At 30.7% G+C, this 24,809-nt stretch overlaps 1 protein-coding gene across 1 annotated transcript in view; it reads left to right on the forward strand.

Annotated features, from left to right (window-relative positions):
• LOC108915698 (serine/arginine repetitive matrix protein 2) overlaps positions 1-21,909 on the forward strand; it is a 60,189-nt gene extending 38,280 nt beyond the window's left edge. Inside the window, exons 5-10 of the mRNA XM_018721805.1 lie at positions 4,108-4,164; positions 5,161-5,290; positions 7,935-7,990; positions 8,042-9,721; positions 16,861-17,064; positions 21,764-21,909. Of these exons, the coding sequence (XP_018577321.1) occupies positions 4,108-4,164; positions 5,161-5,290; positions 7,935-7,990; positions 8,042-9,721; positions 16,861-17,064; positions 21,764-21,773 (2,137 nt within the window). The 3' untranslated portion in view covers positions 21,774-21,909. The remainder of the gene's footprint in view (positions 1-4,107; positions 4,165-5,160; positions 5,291-7,934; positions 7,991-8,041; positions 9,722-16,860; positions 17,065-21,763) is intronic.
• Positions 21,910-24,809: the final 2,900 nt, after the last annotated feature.

Genomic DNA, 24,809 nt, shown 5'->3' on the forward strand with positions numbered 1-24,809 from the left:
ACTGGATCTGACGAATATGTCTTTTAAATCTGCTATTTGATCCTTTGCATATTCATAATCTTTAATTATATCTAGGTGCTTGTCGGACACACTCTGTACTATAATAATCTGTGCTTTTGCATCGGCCTTATTATATCTGCTCCTAACTTCAATTGTTACATTTTCTCCTGGTGGTCCTTCCAAGGCTTCATTGCATATTTCCCTTTTTAATATGCCCACTATTCTAAAATGCCAATTGTTAAATTTATTTGCCTCTAAGATAAGCACTGTAACACTGTTGAGTCCTACCATTTGTGTTCTTTATTTTAAATATGTTCTTCTAATCTCAGTTTTCTCTACTTTATCACTCATTTGATATGTTTTCAGTTTTTCTCCAGCAAAACCAAAACCCAAAACGAATACGTTTATTCTTTGTTAACAACTTTGCTACTACAACGAAAACTTCATAAAAATCATCTGTCAGACTTATTTTTTTTTATACAGTACAGACAACAGTTAACTAGTAACAAACATTTTTAAAAGATTATTTAACAGCAGTAAATAACGATGCTGACTATTTTAAAATATATATTTCCTTTTATATACGCTGAATGGTATCCAAGAATTAGTCAATAACTCACTACTGTATCCGAGTTTTAAATGTACTAGATATCTATTAAAATGTAACCTATTCATTTAACACTACTCCTGTTTTGTATTCAATAACAATATAATAATAGTGCTTTATTGCACAACAGAAAACCCATTTAGGGTTTAACCCAATTAGGTAATATAAACAAAAATAATATTAAGTAAATACAAACACAATACAATAACAAATACTGAATGTAGTAAAGAAATAAAATACTACAAAAATAATCAGTCAATTGGCGAAGTGATCAGTAGCAATTTTAATACGATCCTTTAATGAGCTTTTAAAACTGTCATATGGATGGCTTATACAATTGAAGTTATTAGTTAACACACATAACATATAGCGGTGACCTCAGTAATATATTTGTCTTAGACCTAGAACATCTAAAAGTAATACTACTTCTTGAATTAATTCTAGGAACATGGATATTAATATCTGAAAGTAAATTTGCACAAATGAGTTATGAAGCAACTTATATAAAAAAACACTAACGATATACAAATTCTTCTAACAGTCAAACTAATAACATCACACTGATTGGTTAACAGATCATAATCAAGCAAGATTGGTTACAGTAGACCCACCACTTACGAACTCATATTGATAAGGAGAAATTAAATTACGTACAGATATTTAGATGCAGTCATAAGTACTATTTCAAATACCATTGAAAAAATTGAAATTATTGATATAGGCCTGTAATTTTCAATCTGGGATTTATCCCCACTCTGGAATACTGGGCAAACTCTAGCCATGAGTTTGCTAATTTTAAATAGGATGCAATTTCTTGAGGCTTTTTCCAAATTTGTTTATTCCTGCTACTTTATAATCTTTAATTTATATCTTCTAAATTACTAATTTCTAACTTCCAGAGTTATCTTCTGCGGCACTCACCACTAATCGCAATAGCCATTGCAACCCATAATAATTAAAATTAAAGTTTAAATTTTGTCTAAAATATTTTAATCAAAAATACTTGTGTTGATAAGTTTCTAGTTTCTACTATCCGGTGCTTTTAAAAATGTATTTATTTTTTCTGATGTCGGAGTTCTTACTTTTTTTTGGCAAAATATCCATCAGACTTCCTTTTCAAAAATGCACTTAATTTCAGATAACAGTAACGTAGATTCAATTTCTTCAGACATTTTGTTTACAAAACTTTTTTCAATTTAGTGTTGTATTATCTTTTAACTGTTTGCGAGATATTAATTACAATTACTTCCCTGAAATTCTATATTTTATAACCAATGCGTTTTTGTGCGACAGTTACTGAAAAATATAACATAATATAACAATATATAATATAATTATCATCATTTATCAGAATTTAATTATCAGTTTTTTCAAGAAAAATGGGTTTCCCAAAATATATCACCACAGACAAATCAGGATCTTTAGTTGAATAGAAACTTTATTTAAAGTCAGGCCTATAATATGACAAGTAAAAAAGTAAATAAATCAATTTATATAATTTAAGAAAGGAAAAATTATTACAAGAGTTTTTATTATGAATATAATAAATGCCACCCCATTGTTTTCGTAAATACTTAGTTCAGAAGAGTAATTGTAAACATTATTTTCTCTATCTACTTTCCTTTTTTGCAAAGAAGTAAGAAGTAAGTGCAAATGCAACGATCTCGTTATTGAAATTGTTATTTATTGTATTGTTATTAATACAGGGTGTCCCGAAATTCATCCATCAAAATTTGGTCACAAATTCTTAAGACAAATTTAGGGAACCCGTATTTTTAATTTTTGCCAAGTGGCCCCCTCTTTCGGAGTTACAGCCCCCTGAAGTCCGCCCCTAAGAATAATCTTTTTTCTATATCTCAGAACCCTGTTGTACGAGAATCACTAAATTTGGTACACAGGGGTGTATGACATGTGGAATCTAATGGTATAACGTTTTTTGGCGGGGAACCCCCTTAAGACAATTTTTCGTGGGCCCTCTTGTCTGGAGCCAAAAAAATTTGGTCGTATATTTAAATTTCATAAAAATTATCAGTCCACTAGAAAGCCATTAAATTTAAAAACTTTTTGTCTTTTTTATATTTTTTTCGTAAAATGCAATGTTTTCGAGAAAAATGTGAAAATGTGATCGAATGCATATTGTGATTCGCCATTTTCCTCAATAACATTATGTTTTATGAAACAAATATCAAGAGACAAAAAAGTTTCTAAATTCAATAGCTTTCTAGCTAACTAATAACTTTAAAAAAAATCAAATTAACGACCAAATTTTTCTGGTTCCAAAGACAAGGGTGCCCACGAAAAAGTGTCTTAAGGGGGTTTCTCGCCAAAAAGCGTAGCACTGTGAGATTCTACATGTCATAAAACCAAATTTAGTGATTCTCGTAAAACATAGTTTTGAGATATAAAAAAAACTTCTTAGGGGTAGAATTCAGGGGGCTGTAACTCCGGAAGAGGGGGCCAGTTGGCAAAAAGAAAAAATACGGGTCCCTTAAATTTCTCTTAAAAATGTATGACCAAATTTTGCTGTATGAATTTCGGGACACCCTGTATATATTTTGCTTCTTTTTATTTCCTATTTCTGCTTCATCTTCGAATAATATCCAGCCATTAACATAAATACGGCAGAAGCTATGATGTTTTCACTGCCACTGCTAAATGATGCTCACTAGATTTGTACAGTGCAGAAATAAAACCAGTGCATCTCCAAGTATGAATTTGACAAACATAAAAGTCATGTGATATAGGTTTATTGTGATTGACAAATGCACCTATATGTATACTTGTCAAATAGACCAATTATTGTTTGAATCTGGCTTTGGGATAATGTTCATAATAATTTTATATTTTAATTTTTTTAATTTGAACTTACTGGAGTAATCAGATAAGAAATAATAATAAATTTAAAAAAGAAAATTATGAACATAAGACCTCTTTTATGCACGCGTTTTTCTCCTCTCAACGCGGAGTTGACAAAAACGCCGCGTTTCAAGATACCCTGAATAGAGTTACTACGTTTATGCATTTTACGCTCGTTTATTTGCTCTCGCGTTTTCAATTCTGTCGCGGTGGCTTTACAGAACCGAAAAAGCACGAAAGTATATCGGCGTTTTTATGCAAAGCGCTCTTTCTCGCAAGTCCAGTGGCTCTGTCTGTCAAGAATAGTTTTAGCACAGTTTGTTTTACTTTTAGTTTAGCTATTGAACAAGCGGGACATGGATGCAATGGACGCAATTGAATTCTATTTCTATTAATTGGATGTACTGCCCATCGCCTCTTACGTTTTCTATTACATATTTTTTTATAGCACAAATACAATATACACGGATCCATTTTCATGTACTTCACTGACTACTGTGTGGCATGAAACTGGCGACAACTGATAGAATACGCGTGCAAAAAATGGAACAAAAATATGCCGCGTTTTTCTCAATTTCGCGTTGAGAGGAGGAAAACGCGTGCATAAAAGAGGTCTAATGCTTTCACTGCTTTTTTATTTTCAGTTCATCTAGCGAAGAACCAAAAAAGAAAAAGAAGAAGAAAAATCGAAAAAAAGACAGGTAATTAGATTAATATTATTCTGATTTTTTATATTCTTTTAAAATTAAAATAAACCAGATATAACAATTATTTTACTTAAAAAATCGTCATTTCTGCTTTTATGTATCATAATTTTTATATTATTACAATATCATGTCAGTAGACTAGAAAAATGTTTTTTTAATATTGTTTCTAAATACTGAACACCTTTATACTTTGTCCGATACTAATTTATTGGTGGTATATTTTTTTGCCGTACGTGCAATGAAGGCTCTAAATGCAGGTAATGGTATGGTTCCGATATATAAATCTCGTCAATTATTATTTTGTGCTCTTGCCTATGTTTAGCTCATCCAGGTTTGGAATGTGAAGGTGCGTTCAAGCATTAGAATTTCACTAAAGTTTTTATGTTACAATAAGAACACTGTGTGTTTCATAAACTTCCTTTCAAAACAACTAAATAAAACATTTTTTTTTGGCATGTTACATTTATAAAATAAATAATATTTTGTTTTTTTTTTATAGTAACTTTTGATATTGAAATGATATTGTACAGAATGAATCAAGTTGTAATGTGCAACAGAAAAATTTTTATATTGAAAAAGAATGAGCAGTTTTGAATATGCTAATAATATTTGTTCACCGCATGTCTCTGTTTCCTTAAAGAGATAAAAATAAAATCATAGAAATTGGACGGGCAATAGAAAGTAAAAGAATGGCTACAGCGTGTGTCTTTTAGCAGTTCTTAATAATATCCGAATTGGTAAAAATTCGCTATTGTCAAATAGAATTTGCTTTATTCTACATTGCAAAGAAAATTTATGTCATTCAGTTAAAATAATAAAATTTCATACCTATTTGTAAAGATATTTTTTGTCTAGAAAATTACAGATGCAGTTATTATTGGTAAAACTCTTATGCGAAAATGTTTTATTTGTTTGTTTTTAAAAGTTGTTTATATATGTCTTCTACATCTGTTTCCTCTTTATGAATCCTTCTTTTTGTGTTATCTGTAGGTCCAGTAAATTGAAAGAGAAAAAGAAGAAAAAGAAACAAAAAAACGAAGATTTTTCAGAAAAGTCATCTACTTCAGAAAATGAGTCCAGCAGTGAAGATGAAAGGAAGAAGAAAAGTAGGAAAAAGGAGGTTAGTAGAGAAATTACAAAAAAGTTACAGTAAATATAAGCTTTGTCTTAATAAGAATCAAAATTGTCTTTGACTGTTGGTAGCAAGTATTTATTTGGTATGTCTTAATAATATTTGCCAATAAAGTTTTATTTTTCTGAATATTTTTGTACCTGCATTTTGTATATTTAACTATTTTAATAGAAAAAAAATGCCTAATTAAAGGTATTGTTAATGGATTAAATACTAGTTATTCATTACACTGTCAAAAATTACAGTGGAATATATATCTCGCTTTTGTTTTATAAAAATTACAATAATGAACAATTATTTCTTGCAGATAAACTAAAATATAAAATACAGTCACGATATAAGTTTCGAGTACAAACAATTGACACAGAACTGAACAGTTTACTTAAAAACAGACGAAAATTTTAACAGTTCTTTTCAATTTTAGAAAACAACCAGAATAACATTTTTTTTACTAAAATGCTAATATGCAAAACACATGTTTGGTCAGTTGGTCTTCTTTTGAAGACATTTCATTGCAACTTTCTTATAATGGTTAGCTATTTTGGACAAAAACTTGTAACTTTGGAATTAGGATGGGTTTCTGTTGTCAAAAAAAAGTTGTTTGAAAATAAAATCTTTCCTAGATCAAATTTGTGCAAATTAAATTATACTTTATAGTTTATGGACTTTTAACCAAGAAAATGCATTCTACGAAAATTTGTAATAGTAAATTGAGTGTCAAATAATTTTTTTGATAGTTAAAACGCCTTGGATCCTTCCTAATTTTTATTCTATTGGTTAGTGTTTGTTCAAATTTTGTATGTAGTTGTAGCTACTAATAGGGACACAGTAAGTTTAAAATCTATATCTCCAATGGTTCTTGACAGACGGACTGACAAAATGCAACTGACCTTCCTACCAAAAACCAGATGACACTTCGCCAAAGGTTTTTTGCCTGTTGGATTTGAATGTGATGGTAGAATTGCTTCATTGCATCATTTTAGTGTGAAAAAGTGTAACACTGCAAAAAACTTGTTTTTTTTTTTTGCTATATTTGAGGTTATGGTCAGGTAATTTTCCCCTACAAAATGTCTGAAAGTATTACTCTTCCCCTTTAAAATCCATTTTTATGGATTCTTTTTCTTTCTCTATTTCTTTTCCTCTCCAAGAAGTCGTTTATTGAAATTGATTAGTTTGATGTATTCGTCGTATTTAGAAATTTCACTTTACAGGGTTATGAAGTTCAGGAGTTTGCTATATTAACGTTTTTTATATTTGGAAAATCGATCTTCAGGGTTATGGTGTTATAGAGTCTTAGAATTTTTCTTTAGAAGCTTTCCATATTGAAATTCGTTTCACAGGACTGTGGGGTTCTAAAGTCTACATCATATCTGAAACATTGAATCCACCATTTTGAATTTGACAATTGCAGTGTTACATTTGAATTCAACTATCTCAATGGTCTCAGAATTGTTTATAGCAGAAATGTGCGATTAATAGTTATCCTCGGCCTGAGGACTGAAGTATAGTATATAATCTGTAACCATATTTTCTTCTAGAAATTTTGTTCAGTATTCATCAAAATGTTTGTAATTTGTAAAATGGATTTTGTAATTCTGTCTTCAAATTCTAATTAGCGACTGTAAAAGCATGAAAAACCAATGGGAATTTATGTGTTTGTAATTTGATTCTTTTCTCTTTTTGAATCTTCACCTGATGCTACTCATGAGAATATAAAACGTCTTCAAACTCTCACAATCCTTTATTGTAAAATTAATTACATACGACGACTCAGGTCATACAAGGATATCAAATTTACAAGGTACTAATCTGATATCCTGTTATGACCTGATGATGAGGTGTAATCATGACCTGGAAACTAGTCATCATATGTAAATAATTTTACAATAAAGGATTGTGAGAGTTTGAAGACTTTTTGTAATTCTATTGGTAATATGAACTCATACTTATCTATTTCACGTTTTATGCTACTCAATTTCTAAATATTGGCGAATAAACTACTATCCAATTTCAACATACGATTTCTAAGAAGATATTATTCAAAGGATTCTAAATGGATTTTGAAAAATATGAGTAGTACTTGCAGATGACATACCGAGTTTTGTGGCGAAAATTAAATAACAGTCAAATATAGCGAAAAATCGTGTTTTTTCGTAATTTCAGCTCTATCTATCTAGAAAATCTGACATGATGGAGCAATTCTGAAGTCAGAATCAGATTCAGCGCCTCAAAGGCCTTCAGAAAAGTTAGCCCAGTTTCTGATTTAAAATTTTGTTCGTCATTGCAATTAATCTGTGTTTCAGTTTCAATCTCTAAAGTATTATAGAGTCTGCTTTGATTAGAAAAATTAGTGTTAACAGTTTGCCCAACGAGACATGCACAGCATATAGCATATTGTGTGTCATACAGTCAAACTCCCGTAACTCGAATCTCAATTTGCCTCTAAGATATTTCAAATTATGAAGATTTAAATATATAGAAACATCTGTCTCCTAAGGATGAATGTTTGTTTATAAAAAGTGCTATTTGCATCAAATTTTTTCCTATTTATAGGATTATCGAGGCTATTCGAATTATGGAAGTTTCTCTTACATAATGAAATGTTATGTCTAATAATCAAATTATGTTTTAGAAGAGGAAAATGTCCAGGAAAAAGAAACGTTCCTCTTCAGAAAGTTCTAGAGAAAGGTAAATATTACATTGAATTTTACATACAATAGCTATGAACTCATTTTTTAGCTCTCCAGAACCTAATAAAAAAATTAAATTGGATCACAAGCATAAAAATGACCAAAGATATAAATCAAGGAAAGATAAAAGTTCAAGGAAAGAAGATTCAAATTATGATTCCCATTCAGCAAAAAACAAAAGTAAAGAAAAATATTCTAATCATGGGAGATCTAGATCACCTTATTCAAAAAGAGATCAGAGGAAAATCTCTCGCAATAATTCTAAGGAAAGAAGTTATGATGAGTTCTCTAAAATGAAAAAATTGATGGACAGAAGATCAAAATCAAGAGAAGTAAGAAAGAAATCTAAATCCAGATCTTTAGAAAGAAGAGATTCCAGAACTTCATCACCAGTTGAAAAACAAAAAGATAGAAAGTCTGATAAGGATTTAAATACAAGAAATTTGATGAAATCAAAATCTAGATCACAAGCAAAATCCAGAAGGTCTAGATCTAGATCTATAGAAAACAGAATTAGATACAGAAATAGATCTATGTCTCAGGAGAGAAAACCAAGATCAAAGTCACCTAGAAGATCAAGGTCTCAATCGATAACTAAAAAATTAAAGTTAGGAAAATATGACAAAAAGGTAGAACATGAAAAATCATCAGAATATAAAAGGTCAACTCAGTCACCTGATAATAATAAAAGATCAAAGTCACCTGTGTCACCTCTACATAAAAGGAGACAGAGTCCTAAAAGAGAAAAAAGTCGTGATTATAGAAATCGGTCACCTAAGTCCAGAAAGCATGAGAGAAGCTCATCTCCTAATCAGTTAGATAAGAAAAGGTACTCTCCTAGAAGAGATTCTGAATCAGAAAATACCTCAAAAAAATCAATTTTGGCCCTCTTGACTGCTGACAAAATTTGTGATTTGAGTTCATCCAAGACACAAATATATAGAAATAATAGTATAAACGATGAAAATGTTTCTGATTATGAAAAATCGTATAAATCTAGATCACCAAGTTCAAATAAAAATGATAATGCCAAAGTTGGTGGCATAAGCAGAGAAAGTAGTTATGAAAGAGGTGATAACTTTAAAAGTAGAGAGCAAAATAATACTGATAAGAAATCAAGGAAAATTGGTGAAGATGGAAGCACAGAAAAATATTCTACTGGTAATAACACTAAGCAAGAAATTTGTGAAAAATCCTTAACTCCAGACTTTAAGTCTAGGTCAACCTATAGCCCAAATAGCAAACGTAAATCGAAGTCCAGTACCCCAGATATTAAAAAAAATTCAAGACAGAAGGATACTAATGAGAAACAATCGAAATCGAGGAAACCATTGCCAGTTGTGAGATTGAGAGCATCATCTAATGAATCCGACCCTTCAGATAATGAATTTGAAAAAGAAGAAGAGGAAGACGATAGAGAAATAAAAATGCTAAAACTTCTAAAGACAGATTTAGCTGCTAAAGCTAAAGAGAGTTTAGAAAGAAAGAAAGAAAAACCTCCAAGTCCTCAACATATTTTGAGAAGGCATATTGAACCGGACTTGTTTGATATTAAAGTGTTGCCATTAAGAATTGAAAAAGAGAAATTACAAGATCCTATCAATAAAGACGATTTTGACATTGAGAGGAATGGAAGTGTTGACAAATCTAGATCTAGATTAAAGGCTGCTTATTCAAAAATTAAGAAGTCAAAATCTAGATCAAGAAGTTCTTCTCATTCCAGTGTCAGGTAAGCCATTATTAGTTTAGATATTTAAAAAATACTTAAATTCTTCGTCTTATCCATGAAAATTCAAATAATAAATGTTGTGCATTCCACCAATCCAATTTTTATTTTGAGAGGCACATATTTTGATATCTAATAAGTAGTATTGGCAGACATATAAATGTCCAGACATGTGTCCAAATGTGTCTGGACAGAATGAAAATGTCTAGACATTTATCGCATCTGTCCAGACTTTATTCAGATTCATAATTACCGCCATTTTCAGTTAAGGTGGCCATATTCCTGGCCGAGAAATAGTGAAATTTCTGTCTTTTTTAGGTACTGAAATCTTTAAAAGTAAGACGTGTAGAACAAAAGTAAGCACAAAAATAAAATCTTTGATGTTTTGTTTATTCATTGTTACCATTTAAATTTACTCAAATAAAATAATAACTAAAAAAAAGCGTTTGTAAAACATGCGTTTGCTGTTATTCTAACCCCACATTTTAAGAATTATTTTCACGTACTTATAAATAAAAGTAAACAATTTTATATGTAGGACTAAGCAATTAAATGTTATAAGAATATTTACATGTGGAATTATATATAAAAAAGTTAGTATTTTCGTAGATTTCAGTACCTAAAATCTTGATGGTTTGATCGTTTTTTGCACCTGTTTATTCGTTTTACTGCGGCATCTTTGAAAATACTCAGATGGCATAACATAACATTCCTATTATTTGATAAGCTTTAGATTATTCAGTTATTAAATGTTTGAAATTATTTGTCTTTGCGGAAAACACTATTTAAAGAATATGGGGCCCTTAACTGAGCTAACCTAAAAATTCTGAAATCTTCCATTCAAAATTGTTACAATCCGCTGGAATTGTTTTATAGTCTTTTTGGGGTTTTTACTACAACTATTTGGACTAAAGATAGTTAAATCAGAAACTGATTTGGAGATAAAAAATGTCATAACGGATTAATCAAGTGGTTTTGAAAAATACCTGCACCTAGCCGTACTATGCACTTAATCTATGGAGAAGCACGATGTAATGCATTGAGAGCTCAAAGATTATACGCTGAGAGATTTCCCAATTTTCAAATGACTTTTCCTTTCAGTTATTTTTTAGAAAACTAAATAATATGGTTTATACACTAGTTGTCAAGTCGCATTTGTTTAATTTAAGGATTAAAAGTTGCTTAAAAACGAAATGCATTGAAATTTGTATATGCAAATAACTCCAAGGAAGATATCGAAAATGAACAATAGTAACTTTTTTATGAAACAAAGGACCTTCATTCATATTTTCAATACTCTTCTAATTTCTGTAATTCTAAAGGCAAAAAAAAATTTCCTCAATTTATCAAAGAAATAGGGCATAACTGACATCCTATACAGACCAAAAGTAGTTAAAAATTCTTATTTGTCATGTTAAAAAACATAATAGTGCCAATTTTTTTTGTTCAGACAGAGTTCAAAATTATTGAGAAACAAAATAAAATTTAAACATTGAACGCCCTGTATCTTTGAAACCGGCAACATTTGCATAAGGCATATTTGGCTCAATCGACTTATTTTGGCCACCAGTATCTCCAGCTTTGAGATTTCTCAATCTTTCACAGACACCCTATATATAGTGTACTTGTTACTCCAAATAAAAATTTATTTTATTTTTCTATTTTTTCTATTTCACAATAATAATTTAAATTTCGTCAATTTAAACCATAATTTCGTAGTTAATACTATTAATTTTTTAATATGTTAAGCTGGTAAAGGGTAGACGAAAATTGTTACGAAAATATTCATTTTTCACCTTATTGTATTTCAGAGAATACTCATACAGGGTGTGGCGTCTTTAATGCAGAAAATTGAAAACTTAGACTCTTGACAATAAATGAAGTAAAATAATATATGCTACCATAAGGCGATTATGAGATTTAAGTATCAAAAATATTTTCCAAAAAATTACAAGAAGTGACAAAATGTTAATGCCGGTAATGTCAGTACGCTCTTGACTTGCGGCCGAATTGCTGCTAAGTTGTGTCAAAAAGATCGCGCTTCTACTGTTTAGACGTTAAGTGTTTATTAAAGACGTTTCTTATTTTTTATTTTTTAAGTTATTGTTTTTACTAAATCGGCAATGGATAACGAGGACAACAATAATACGTTTACTACTATCGAACGATAGCGGTAAGTTTGCATCTTTTTTGTTTTTCGTGATCCAACCTATCACTTGCTAAAATAATAGTAGTCTTTTCTGTACACCATGTACTTTGTTTCTACAAACCTCTTTTCTGGGATTGCACATTATCATTTACACTGAAATAACTAATTGAATTTTATTTTATTTTTCCTTTTAATTAAAACGAGAGGATTGTATTAAACTGGCCAAAATTATTTATTATTGCATTAAAACATTTTATCTCTTGTGTGTATTTCATACATTTTAATTTGGCAACACTGATTTGCGCAAAGGCTTGACTCTCTGTTAAGTTCGGTTCGGCAAGCGTGCGCTGATGTTAATCGAATGGCATGACATTTTTTGACCAGGACCGTACTAAGATTTATTTCTTTGCTATAAAATTGAAATTCAATTTTCTTGACAAAACGTGGATATATGAATTTCTTATATAAGGCTTTTTTATTGCATATATTCCTAGGAATCTGCATTTTATTTTTTCTGCACTAAAGACGCCACACCCTGTATATTCTAAGAAAATATAAGTATATGGTATCATCTTGAAGCTTATGACATATGCTGTACAGTAAATCTGTTACATTTTATGTTCTAAAATGTTCGTATAAGTGTCTTGGACATTTGTCCAATTCTAAAATGTTCGGACATTTGCCAACACTACTAATAAGCCATATCACATTAATTTTCCACCCTCTTCCTCAGGTTTTTAATAGGGAGAAATAGGTCAGATGTAATGTTGTCCAAGCTCTCTTAATTTAGCCCGCTATTATAACAGAATACTAAAGTGTTCCCAAAAATTTTTTATTACTGTAGCTAGACTGCGCCACTTTCGAGATAAATGATAAAATTTTATGTCTGGATAATTATTGCTAAAAGTGGTGAAACATCAATTATTTTTTAAATAAAAATAATTATTCAAGTAATTGTTGTGTAAGAATAAAATTCAGTATTATTTACATCTGGTATATTGAAAACGGGCACTTGATTTGTTAATTTGTGTTGTAGAATCTTCCAATAAAGCTTGATTAAACATTTTAGTAGAGATGGGAAATTCCCGTGAAGATATTTTTTTGGAAATATTCCCAAAATATAAGTATTTCGGGAATGTTGCCAAATGTTTCCCTTGAATAACCCAAGGGAATATTTCCAAGGGAATTTGCCCAGAAATATTTCCCACCACTTATAAACTGTTTTTTGTATTTTGAACATGTGTATGCTCATTGTAAGTTGTAGCAACATTAATTAATTAATTAATTAAACTGGCAAAATTCGAAAGTAACACATAGGAATAATGAAATAATAGTGACATTATTCAAAATAAATAATTTATTAATTAACACAATAAATTCTCTTGCTGTACAAAAATCGCAAATGCTTTCAACAGATAAAACCTCAATATTATGTTATGTATAATTTGGCGGGAAATTCAAAATAATAAGGAAATATTCTTCCCTTCCCGAAAAGTTCCCATTTTGGAAACTTTCGAACTTATCAGTGGCCCATCTCTACATTTTGCCATGCCCGTTCTTTGAGCTGCCCATTGGAATCTCTATTACCTTAAGATATACAGGGTTGGTCAATTTAGGATAAAGTTGGGAAATTGAATGAAAATAATGTGTCGAGGAGAAATTTGATCAATTTTTTCGTTTTGAAGTTATCGACAAATAACTAAAAATATTGATTTTTTTTACCAAAAACGCAAAGAGATGGACTTTTTAAATTTAATCATTGTTAGAACATTTTTGATGGAAAATAGAAATATATAGTCGTATTAGCCGTAGCGCTTGCTAAGACGGAGAAATGATATGCAGCTTTTGTTTTCCTTATGGGATTCAACATTTTTTTCCTATTACAATGATTTCTCATATGATATAGATGACGATTTTATTTTTCAAAATACCAGATTATAATGGGTGTAACTTCGGGGGTCATATTTATACAAAGGCTTGCCTTTAGAAACGTGTATTTTTTAAAATTCCATTGTGAAAAATCATTTTTTTTATCTGTGTAAGCTAGTGTAACCTCAAACACCAGTGTGTTTTAGTCGTAGCGCATGTACAATGTGGAACTAGGCCGTGCATTTTTGCAAATCTCATATTTAAAGAAAACGTTATTAAAAAGCAAATTTCTGTACCACTCACAGTCACTTACTGTTCTTTGGCGCTTGTCACATTTGTTGGGTGAATGCTCTGCATGAGCCCTGTTATCCCACAAAAAATCTAATTCTTTTAAATAAGATAAACTATGAAACAGTACTTAACAAGTATTATCGAATCGTTCGAATTATCGAACATACTATAAAGATTTGTACATATGTATATTATGTAAGTACAAGTACATACTAGTGCTAAAAGTGAAACCAGTTAACCGGGTTCCGTAAAAACCGATTTCAGATAAAACCGGTTAGTCGAATAGTTGCTAAAACCGGTTATTCATGGATGTCTAAAAAAAAATATAACCGGTTTTCGGATATTTGAAGAATCGAATAACAAAATCCGAATTATCCGAAACCGGTTAACCGACTATCCAAAAAACCGATTTCAGTTGCCAGCACTAGTACATACACATTTTGTTATAACAATATAAATATAAAACATATAAGACACATAAAACTTACATAAGGTAAAACAGAAACATGTAGTTATATATGTATTATTTTACGCTTTTCACATTTTTTATTTCTCTTCCGAAAAAACTCGAAAATTGTTACACAAAACACGACACACAACAGGTTCTTCGCTATCGGCAAACAAATTGACATTGGGCGGACAGGTGCCAATGACTGCCAACAATGCGCGTACGCGCGAAGCGATCTAGTCTTTTCTTGTCATCGTTCAGATTTTGTCCTTCGGATTAGCGTCTGTTCAGATTAAAGAGGTTGCACTGTAATGATAATTAACACAAAAATAAATAGATGATGATGATAAATAGATGAATAAATGATTTTTATAACAGAATTGCAATTTTGAGACTAATCTTTGAGTTTAAAATTTCTGTTTCTTAGTTTTTCATGCTCTGAATTTGTTCAAATCCATCATCAATGGCATCCAAAACTCACAAAATCTTTTAAATGTTGTAAACCTGCCACTTTTCACTTTGTGGATCTCAGGGTACGGAGTTCATTTGTTCCACGTGCACTGTAGGTTGCTAACAACCTTTTTACAAATATATCAATATTACACGGTGGGTGTGCTTCAATGTTGAACCAATCTGACAAACATTTTCATATTCAGTACTTATAAATCGCTTTTTTGCTCCTGGGAAGTTATATGAAAGTCATCTGTTTCCAAATTACTTTTCATTGTTACTTCCCACAATGTAGGTTGATTTAAAAATAACTGGTAATGCAGTAATATGGATAATTTATGTGTAGAAGAAGGCGGAAAGGTTTTCGAACATTTACTGTAATTTTTTAAAGTATAATTAATCATTTGGAGTTTTGGTTGTTCATATGCATTTTTAAGAATTAATTTGTTATAATAAAAGTTAAATTGTAATAATGTGTTAATTTTGAACATCTAATCGAGTTATGTACGACTAGGTGATGGTAATAGTTTAAATAATTAGGTTTTCACAAGGTCTAATAACACTTAGAATGTACGATAATTCAATAAGCACAGAAATCTAAATAAAAAATTTAGATAAATTTGGAATGAATATGTTGAAGATGAATTTTTCTAGACAAAACGTCTGAATCTGGTTTTGGGCTGAGGCAGTATAGTGTTGCAAAAAATGTAATAACATTTCTAAGGCCGTAATATCAGCTCAAACAAGGCTAAAATGAAACAAAAACGGATTTCCAAAATTTCGGTTTTTTTTAATATTCCAAAAACTGATAATATTAGCCATGATTTTTAAGAGGCATAATGTTGGTCCCAAGTAAGCTAGTTCGTATCTCTTACCGTTTCCAAGATCCCTGTAGTGCGTATTTGTAACAGGCTGTAGGTAGTGTAGGTACAGTCGAATGAAGATTTTGATCAATTAAAACTTGTTTTACATGTTTACAAGCCTGCCAGGCTAGGGTTAAATCACTTGAAGTCTTTAATATATGTATTTTTGACTATTACCACTGAACTTATTGTCCTCTTAAGAGGTTAATACCAAGTTCAGTTAAAAAATATTTTTTACTTATGACAGTATATTTAATTAAACTGATTTTCATAATTTCAGTTTTTAAATTGTCTAAACAAACCCAGGAATATTAAAGTACATAATTAAATCAATAAAATTCAAATGTATTCATTCAAATTATAAAATTTGAAAATATCTACTATTCAGTTCAAAAATAATAATTACAGTTAATCTCAGTTATGACAAACCTAGAGGAGGATAAGGTTTTGTGTAGAATTATTTAAATTTCTCTTTTCTAAATGTTTTCTAGAAAAAAATATTACTTCTGTATGTTTTTTTGTTTCCAATAAATATTTAAATAATATAAAATCGTAAACAATATGTATGTAGATATATAGAATATTTAATATTGTTTCCGTTTACGAGTCATCCATTTGTTCAAGTGAGAACTCTGATAACCACCGAGAACTAAAAGTATTTGAATTCTTCCTATTCATTCTATATGCTAAATCAGTAGTTGATTTAAATTAAATCAAATATTTCCAGTACTTGAGTACTTTAATCAAGTATTCAGTACTTTTAAGAATCGATGGTACTTGATTTTTCATTCGAGTTCTCCCATCACTAGTACAGACTTCTCGAGACTAGTAATATAATCAAATTTAATTAAAAAAGGTTAATATGTTATGTTTTCTGCAAATTTGCAGCTAAAAAAAATGTAAGGAGACTAAAGTAATTAAAAATGTATTCAAATTCAAATTTTTGTTTTGTTTTATCTCAAAAAAAACATTTGGGCTAGAAATACACGTCTTCATTTTCACTATTATATTAAGCTGTACAAAAGTTAATTAAGAATGTTATAGTAATATAAGATTTCCTCTTATTTTTTAGTTCTAAAGATAGCCAGAGAAGCAAATCATCGTCTTCAAGCAGTACCAATTCACCGTCTCGGTCAAGAACAGTTTCTCGATCAAGAAGTAGGTCAAGTTCGGACAGCAGTTCCTCAGACTCGAGCAGTACAACACGCTCTCGGTCTCCATCCATTCCTCGTCGCCATGGATCCCCAAGCTTTTTAGATAGGCGGCGGATAACAAGGTAATGTTATGAATTGTAAAAGCACTTATACAGAGTGTATTTAAATGAAGATGCGCAAATGCAATCAAATAATCTTGAGGACAAAATAAGATAATTGGACCAATATATCTTGTTCAAAGTTACTTCATTTGCAAGTTACAGGATGTTTAAGTGTTCGAAAACATTACAAATGTGCCAGTATATCGAAAGGCGTTTGACATAGATTAGTGAACCTAAACTAAACTTACTACACAGTTGAAAAAAGTAGTTCTAAAACTATTATTAAAAAAAAAATGGATTTTTTATTGCAAATACAGTTTGAAATACAATGTCAGAAAATTGATAATTGTATATGCAACAAAAAATTTTATAAATGGTTTTTGTGAAACAAACAGGGTTGCTTTCGGTGTGCAGCAAATAAAACTCTCTCAATGGAAAAATATTTTTATTGAAAAACGTTAGTGAAAAAGAAGTGTTGTTGGAGCGAGTGTTTGCTGGAAAGTCCGTTCTGTGTGGAGTCGTTCGTAGGTATCTGATCACCGGCGCCAATTCGCCGTGGATCCTTCCTGGAACCTTGGTGCGTCCAGGCGGCGCCAGGCTGACGCTCTTGTCGTAATGTTTAAAAAATAGGTCACTTGCGGCGTGTGTACCCACAAACACTTAGAGTTCTATTTATTTAAGTGTATACCACATACTTCTATCCTATACTGATCATTTTGCAATTGACTTGAAGCCGAAAAGTGGGGCGACGTACCAGCATATTCATACGCATGCGCTTACTTTACGGGTTTTGATTGGTTGAAAGGAACCAAGAACGGTGAGCGCCGAGCGGTAAAAAGCCAAACCGAGCTAACCTAAAAAATATTCTCAATTTCTCATTTTGTTTTGTGTTGCGCTAGTGCTTTGGTGAAACTGTTATGGTATAGTGTATATTTTAATAAATAAATAAATAAATGTATCTTTTGAGTTTTATTTCATAATCTGTTTAAACCTGCACTAATTCTTCTATTAATTTGTCTTGTGTTGATATTTAGTAAAAATGTTTCAAAATTATACTCGATAAGAGCCTTCCTTAAGGGCCTTTAAATAGTGTTTTCCGCAAAGACAAATAATTTCAAACATTTAATAACTGAATAATCTAAAGTTTATCAAATAATAGGAATGTTATGTCATGCCACCTGAGTATTTTCAAAGACGCCGCAGTAAAACGAATAAACAGGTGCAAGAAACAATCAAACCATCAAGATTTTAGGTACTGAAATCTACGAAAATACTACCTTTTTTATATATAACTCCACATGTAAATATTCTTACATTTACTTCCTTAGTCCTACATATAAAATTGTTTACTTTTATTTATAAGTACGTGAAAATAATTCTAAAAATGTGGGGTTAGGATAAACAGAAAACGCATGTTTTACAAACGCTTTTTTTGTTATTATTTTATTTGGGTAAATTTAAATGGTAACAATGAATAAATAAAACATCAAGGATTTTATTTTTGTGCTTACTTTTGTTCTACACGTTTTACTTTTCAAGATTTCAGTACCTAAATATGCCAGAAATTTCACCATTTCTCGGCCAGGGATATGGCCACCTTAATCGTGGACATTATTATCGGATTGGTCTCTTACAGATATTTTATAGCATGTTTTTTTTATATTATCAAATAAACTGCAGAAACCATTATAATAAATAATTATATAATGAACTTATTTTATAAAAAAAAGATTGTCAGTTGTGCCCGGCTTGAGCGAATAGTGGCGATTTTTTGAAATACTAAGTCTTGTTTAATAAATAAACCAGTCATTTAAAAAATGTCCAAAATTACGAACATGCATATGTATATAGTTTTAAAAGCATATAAATTTGTATTCTGTTTTATTGTATTTGAGCCTGCAAAATATTAAATAGGTTATGCAGATACTTACGTTATTTATTTTAATATCTTATATGTATATAATCGGCTATAGTACAGAGCATGCCGTGACAATCTTTTCAATTTGAATGCAACCGCGCCTAATTATGGAACATGCGCAAAACACACGGAGTACGTCTCGCCCCCCCTTTTTGGAAACAAGGTCATCCATTGAAACTATAGGTAATGATCAGTATAGGATAGAAGTATGTGGTGTATACTAAGCTTATTTAAAAAAATAATAATGAAGGGATAACGCCTTTCTAGAGGTTGGAAAAAAGGTGAACAAAAAAGCTTTCAGGTAGTATTGTGAATTTTTTCAAACGATTTGGATTCAAAATGGCCACTATAAGTGATGGCAAGCAACGACACACATTTATTCAGAGGGTAGTATGGCCGGAAAGGTTTCTTATTAACGGATGGTCTTGGAACAAAAAAACAAAAATTTTCTGACATACTAGAAGCTGTGGAACATCGCAAGGAAATTAAAAAATATTAATAATTGTTGATTTAGTGAATATTAAAAAAAAGTATTGAAAGAAAACAAAAAATTTTGCATTAAATTGTTAACAATGAAAATTGTTAATCCATCGAAAAAAAACCTACGATGTTCCCTGAATTATATTAGGAACCTCTACAAAATTTCAAGTCATTCATTGAAAACTTTTTGAGATACGTTTCCGGCCGGTTAAAAAGAAAATGTTTTCTCGGAAAAACTTTAAAGTTTCTATTGCCATTCGTTATATGTATACCTTCAATCAGCGATGCCTGATTAGAGACTCGATTTGGCTTTTATAATAGTTAACTATCGTACTCATTCTTATGAGTTACAATAGGCACTTCTGCAGGGTGATGCGAGTGGTTGTGGTCCACCTCAAAAAAACTCGTGTTCCCGATCGATTTTCTTCCCTACCTAAAATCTTTTTCATATATTCACATAGTACCTAAAGCATTGTTTAAACCATTTATCCAAAACTAGATTTTTTCAAAATTCTAGAGTGGTTTTATCCCTTAACCCTTTCGCTGCGCAATACGTCTGAACGTAGCTACCGCGCCGTGCGCGAAAGTTTACCGCGTGCGAGTATATTCGTCTGGAGCAGTTAGACTACTTATATTTTTACATGTTTTGTTCAATTAAATTAAAATATATTTAAAGGTTTCAAAATAATTGTAATAGTAGTAGTATTAATATTTAATTTTAAAGCATCCTTCACTAGGCTCCTCAATCCCAAACTCGTCGCCGCTATCGCTTCTCCCTAAAATTTCTTCCAGTTCTTTGTCTGTCAATTGTCTAGATATTTTTACGATTTTATTTTAAATAAAATACAATATATCGACAGCCGTACTAAACAGAAACTGAAAAAGAGATGAACAATTTTGGCATTATTACCAGTACCTTCTTCCATAAAAATAATTGCCACAATCGCTATAAGCTCTGCCCGCAAAAATTCCCCATCAATTGCAACAACCGAGTCACTAATGCGCATGATTGCGAATATACAGGGTATAGCAAAAGTACCGGAACGGCAGAATAATTCGGCGGGAGAGCATTTTAGAGACAAATGTTAAATACAAAAGTTTCAGGATTTCTCCCTGGGTATCCGATGGTGACCTTGACATTGACCTTGCCGATCATTTCAAGATCAAATGTGATTTTTCAAATGGGACCCTATACTTTTGACCGCAGAAATTAAAAGAGCGGAAACTTTTACATTCAGATATGACCTTAAGTGACCCCTCCCTTTTAACCTTGGGTCCCCGACAAGGTCAAATTAAAAAAAGTACAGGAACGGCAGAATAACTCGGCGGGAGAGCATTTTAGAGAAAAATGTTATATACAAAAGTTTCAGGATTTCTCCCTGGCTATCATATGGTGAGCTTGACATTGACCTTGACCTTAAAGATTATTTCAAGATTAAATGTGATTTTTTAAAGGGATAGCCAGGAAGAAATCCTGAAACTTTTGGATTTAACATTTTTCTCTAAAATGCTCTCCCGCCGAGTTATTCTGCCGTTTCTGTACTTTTGTTAGTTTAACCTTGTGGGGTCCCCAAGGTTAAATGGGAGAGGTCACTCAAGGTCATATCTGAACGTAAAATTTTCCGCTCTTTTCATTTCTGGGGTCAAAAGTATAGTCCCATTTGAAAAATCACATTTGACCTTGAAATTATCTTCAAGGTCAATATCAAGGTCACCATCGGATAGCCAGGACATTTTTCTCTAAAATGCTCTCCCGCCGAGTTATTCTGCCGTTCCGGTACTTTTGCTATACCCTGTATACGGTTTGAACAGCCTAATCCAATTTAACTATTCAAGCGAATTAATTCGTGTGGAGCAGTTTGAGTCCTATAAATCTTTAACGAGTAAACTCGTCTGGAGCAGTAAACGGGTTAAAGTTACTCATTTTATGAATAAAATGGAAGAGATCAAATGAAGATATAGTATTTCTAAAATAATAAGCTTCGTCAACATTCTGAGATTCTTTATGAGGGATGTTTCCCAGTATCCCCATCACGTTGATATAATTTTATACAAGAGAATTTTTACTTTTATTTAGTTAAGTCGACAACATAAATTTCATTAATCTACATCAAATGCTAGATGTCTGTTGAGATGTTTACATGTTTATGATGTTTTCGAAAAAAATCAACACCCTGTATCTTGCAAATAAAGCAACTTTGGGCTAACTTATATTTGTGCCATTTATCATATTTTGGCCTTAAGCTTATCGGGGAGCATTTTTGCTTTTTCATTTAAATACATTATGGATGTTCTGTTTATTTGCCTTTTTTTTAATTCCAGACACAAGTAATTTAGGAGATGCATATAGTACATCTTAATATTTATATTATGTATCACATTGTAATCATTTATACGTATACATAAGCTGTAGATTCATTAAGTTTTTATTTATAAGTAGTTTGTACACAATAAATACTTATTGTTTATATTTTTTGTTTTTGTTATAGTTTATTTAAGTTGTAGCAGTAGTAAAATGTTTAGTTTCTTTTTTTTTTTGTAAGGTAAGTTGCATGATCTTTATTTTTTAATTATTATTTTTCGACATTCATAACTGAAATTAATAGCCGGCCATACACATGTATTTTTAACCAGGCATTGAAACGCGTAAATGAAAGTCTGACATGCACGTTGGAGAGTGGCACGTTCTAATTTCTGTTACGACACATAAACTCCGCATTTTTAATTCTCAATCAAGTACTGAATGTAGAAGCTTATGTTTATGAGCAAATAACAACGGTTTTGAGGAGCACGTTGGAGTGGTCGGGGTTTATAGCAGCCTTCTATGATGTATGCACTTAATATTCACCTAATATTGCGCATTGAAACTGAAAACTACATACTTCAATATCCTATTTATTAGGGTGGCCCAAAAAAAAAACGAATATTTTTTTTTGTGTCGTGTGAAAATGTTAGTTTATCATGTTTTAAGAGCTCCCTCAAAAAATCAGCTCAAAAAAATTTGTTTTAATATTTTTTCTCGTTATTTTCTCATTTTGTGCTTTGGAAAAAATCTCGATTCTGAATATTTCAAATCGATATTTTAATTTCTAAAGGTCAGTCATAATTATTTTAACAAATTTTTTTTTTATTGAATTTGACGAACAAAAGTGTAAATCTCGGCACTTAAATTTTAAAAAATTAAAAAATAAATATTTAATACTCAAAGTGCGGCAGTAAATTTTGCCTCGAGAAATTTTTTAAGTGTCGTGATTTATTTCTATTATAACTAACTATATAACTATAAAAAATTATTAGTTCGTTTATATTTATATTTATTTATAGAGGTCGCTCGAAAACATTTTAGGTACACTACTTTTAAAGTTAAAATAATTATGAGTGATCTTTAGAAATTAAAATATCGATTTGAAATTTTCAGAATCGAAATTTTTTTCAACCCAGAAAATGATAAAATAACGACAAAAAAATTTAAAAAATTCAATTTTTGATTTTGGAAATTTTTAAAAATCTTGAGTGACTTCTAAAAAAATTTTTTTAAGCAGATTTTCTGAGGGAGCTCTTAAAACACGATAAACTAACGTATTTTCACAGGAGACACGAAAAAAAAAAAATCGTTTTTTGTAGGCCATCCTAGTGTTTATGTAGAACCTCTCAAAAGCGTTCTCACGTATGTTGCAATTGTAAATCGTAATATTTGGGTTGGAACGGGACTACCCATTTACACTCACTTTTAAGTTCGTGCCTGAAATGTCACGTTTATGCGTGTAATAATTGCTAACTAATATCAAAACAAGTAAATTTATTGTCTCGATAAATGCTTAAATATTTTGAACTGAAAACAACTAAAAAGGTGTTATAATTCAAAAGTACAGTGAAATATTCCGGTTGCATCAAAACTGAAGTTAAACATATGACTGCACACAATTAAAGAAAGTAAATGGAAATAAAAGTATCGAAATAACACTGTTTTCTAATCGAAGGAAAGATGAAAAGATAAGAATATATAGACGAATAAAAAATATAGGTTCTAGAAAGTTGCACAAAAAAAAAGGAAATGTGAACGAAAACAACTTTCTGAGATTTTCAAAAGCCAAAATAAGTAACAAATGTAAAATTTTGATAATATAAAACTGCTATATCTACATTTCAAAAATGTATAGGTAAAATAAATAAACAGTAAAGTAAGAAATAAAAAGACAGAGTCGAAAGAAAAAACAAAATTACGTCTGGCTGGACACAAAATAAAAAATATAGTAGCTTAAATTTTTATATTTTTACTCTACAGGATGTTTCAGGACTATATGCAAAAATTTTAAATACGAATTGGGAATCCGAAAATAAGAAAAAAAGTTCATAAGGACTTATGTCCGGAAACGATTCGTTAACGAGTTACGGCCGTTTAAAAATGGCGGTCAAATCAATGTTTCAGTTACTTGTTGCACTAATATTAATTAATCGTCAGCAGGTATCTTTTTTATATCTACTGAGACCTACTACCTGATTGTAATAAAGAATTATAATAAATTGAACTTATGTATTTCATGTTACGTCTTACATTTTCATTATTTAGACAGGGCACCTAATTAGATTACTCATTAAAATACAAACAAAAATTTTATTTTATTTTTTACTCAAAAACTACTTATTTCATGATAAAGATGAAAGAGATGAAAAGGTTTCTAAATTAATCTGCCTCTCCAAAAGATGTATTGCAACAATTGAAATCCTAACGAGTCAAATGTTTTCATGAAAAATATACAGGGTGTTGTTGATTTCATCCGTTCCAAAATATTGGTTAGATGGGCCTCGATCAGTATAACATCTATACCAAAATTCAGGATTTGAATCTGTTTTCAAATTTGAGAAAAAAATTTAAAACTCGATTTTGACCGCCATTTTTAAACGGCCATAACTCCTTAACGAATCGTTTCCGGACATACGTCCATAGGAACTTTTTTTTTATTTTCTGATTCCCAATTCGTATTTAAAACTTTTCCATATAATCCTGAAACACCCTGTATACAGGCTATTACGAATTCGCTTCTCACTATAGGAATCTCGAAAACAGTAAGAGATACGAAGTAGCTTAAATGGGGGCAAAGTTGTGTAATCAGGAGACCAACATTATGCCTCTCAAAATCAAGGCTAACATGAATTTTCGAAATATTTGAAAAAAAAACTCGAATTTTGTAAATCCGATTTTGTTTCATTTCAGCCTTATTTGAGGTGATATTGAAAAAAGAACACTTTCTCATGGCAGCTTTTTGTCCTCTATCGAATGGCATAATCAATTTTTATATATATCGTTCCCTCTCTCCAGGACCATCATCAACTTCATTTTTCTAAATACGACTTGAAATTTTATTAC

This window comes from Anoplophora glabripennis, unplaced genomic scaffold, assembly GCF_000390285.2.
Source record: "Anoplophora glabripennis isolate ALB-LARVAE unplaced genomic scaffold, Agla_2.0 scaffold1322, whole genome shotgun sequence".
NCBI lineage: Eukaryota > Metazoa > Arthropoda > Insecta > Coleoptera > Cerambycidae > Anoplophora > Anoplophora glabripennis.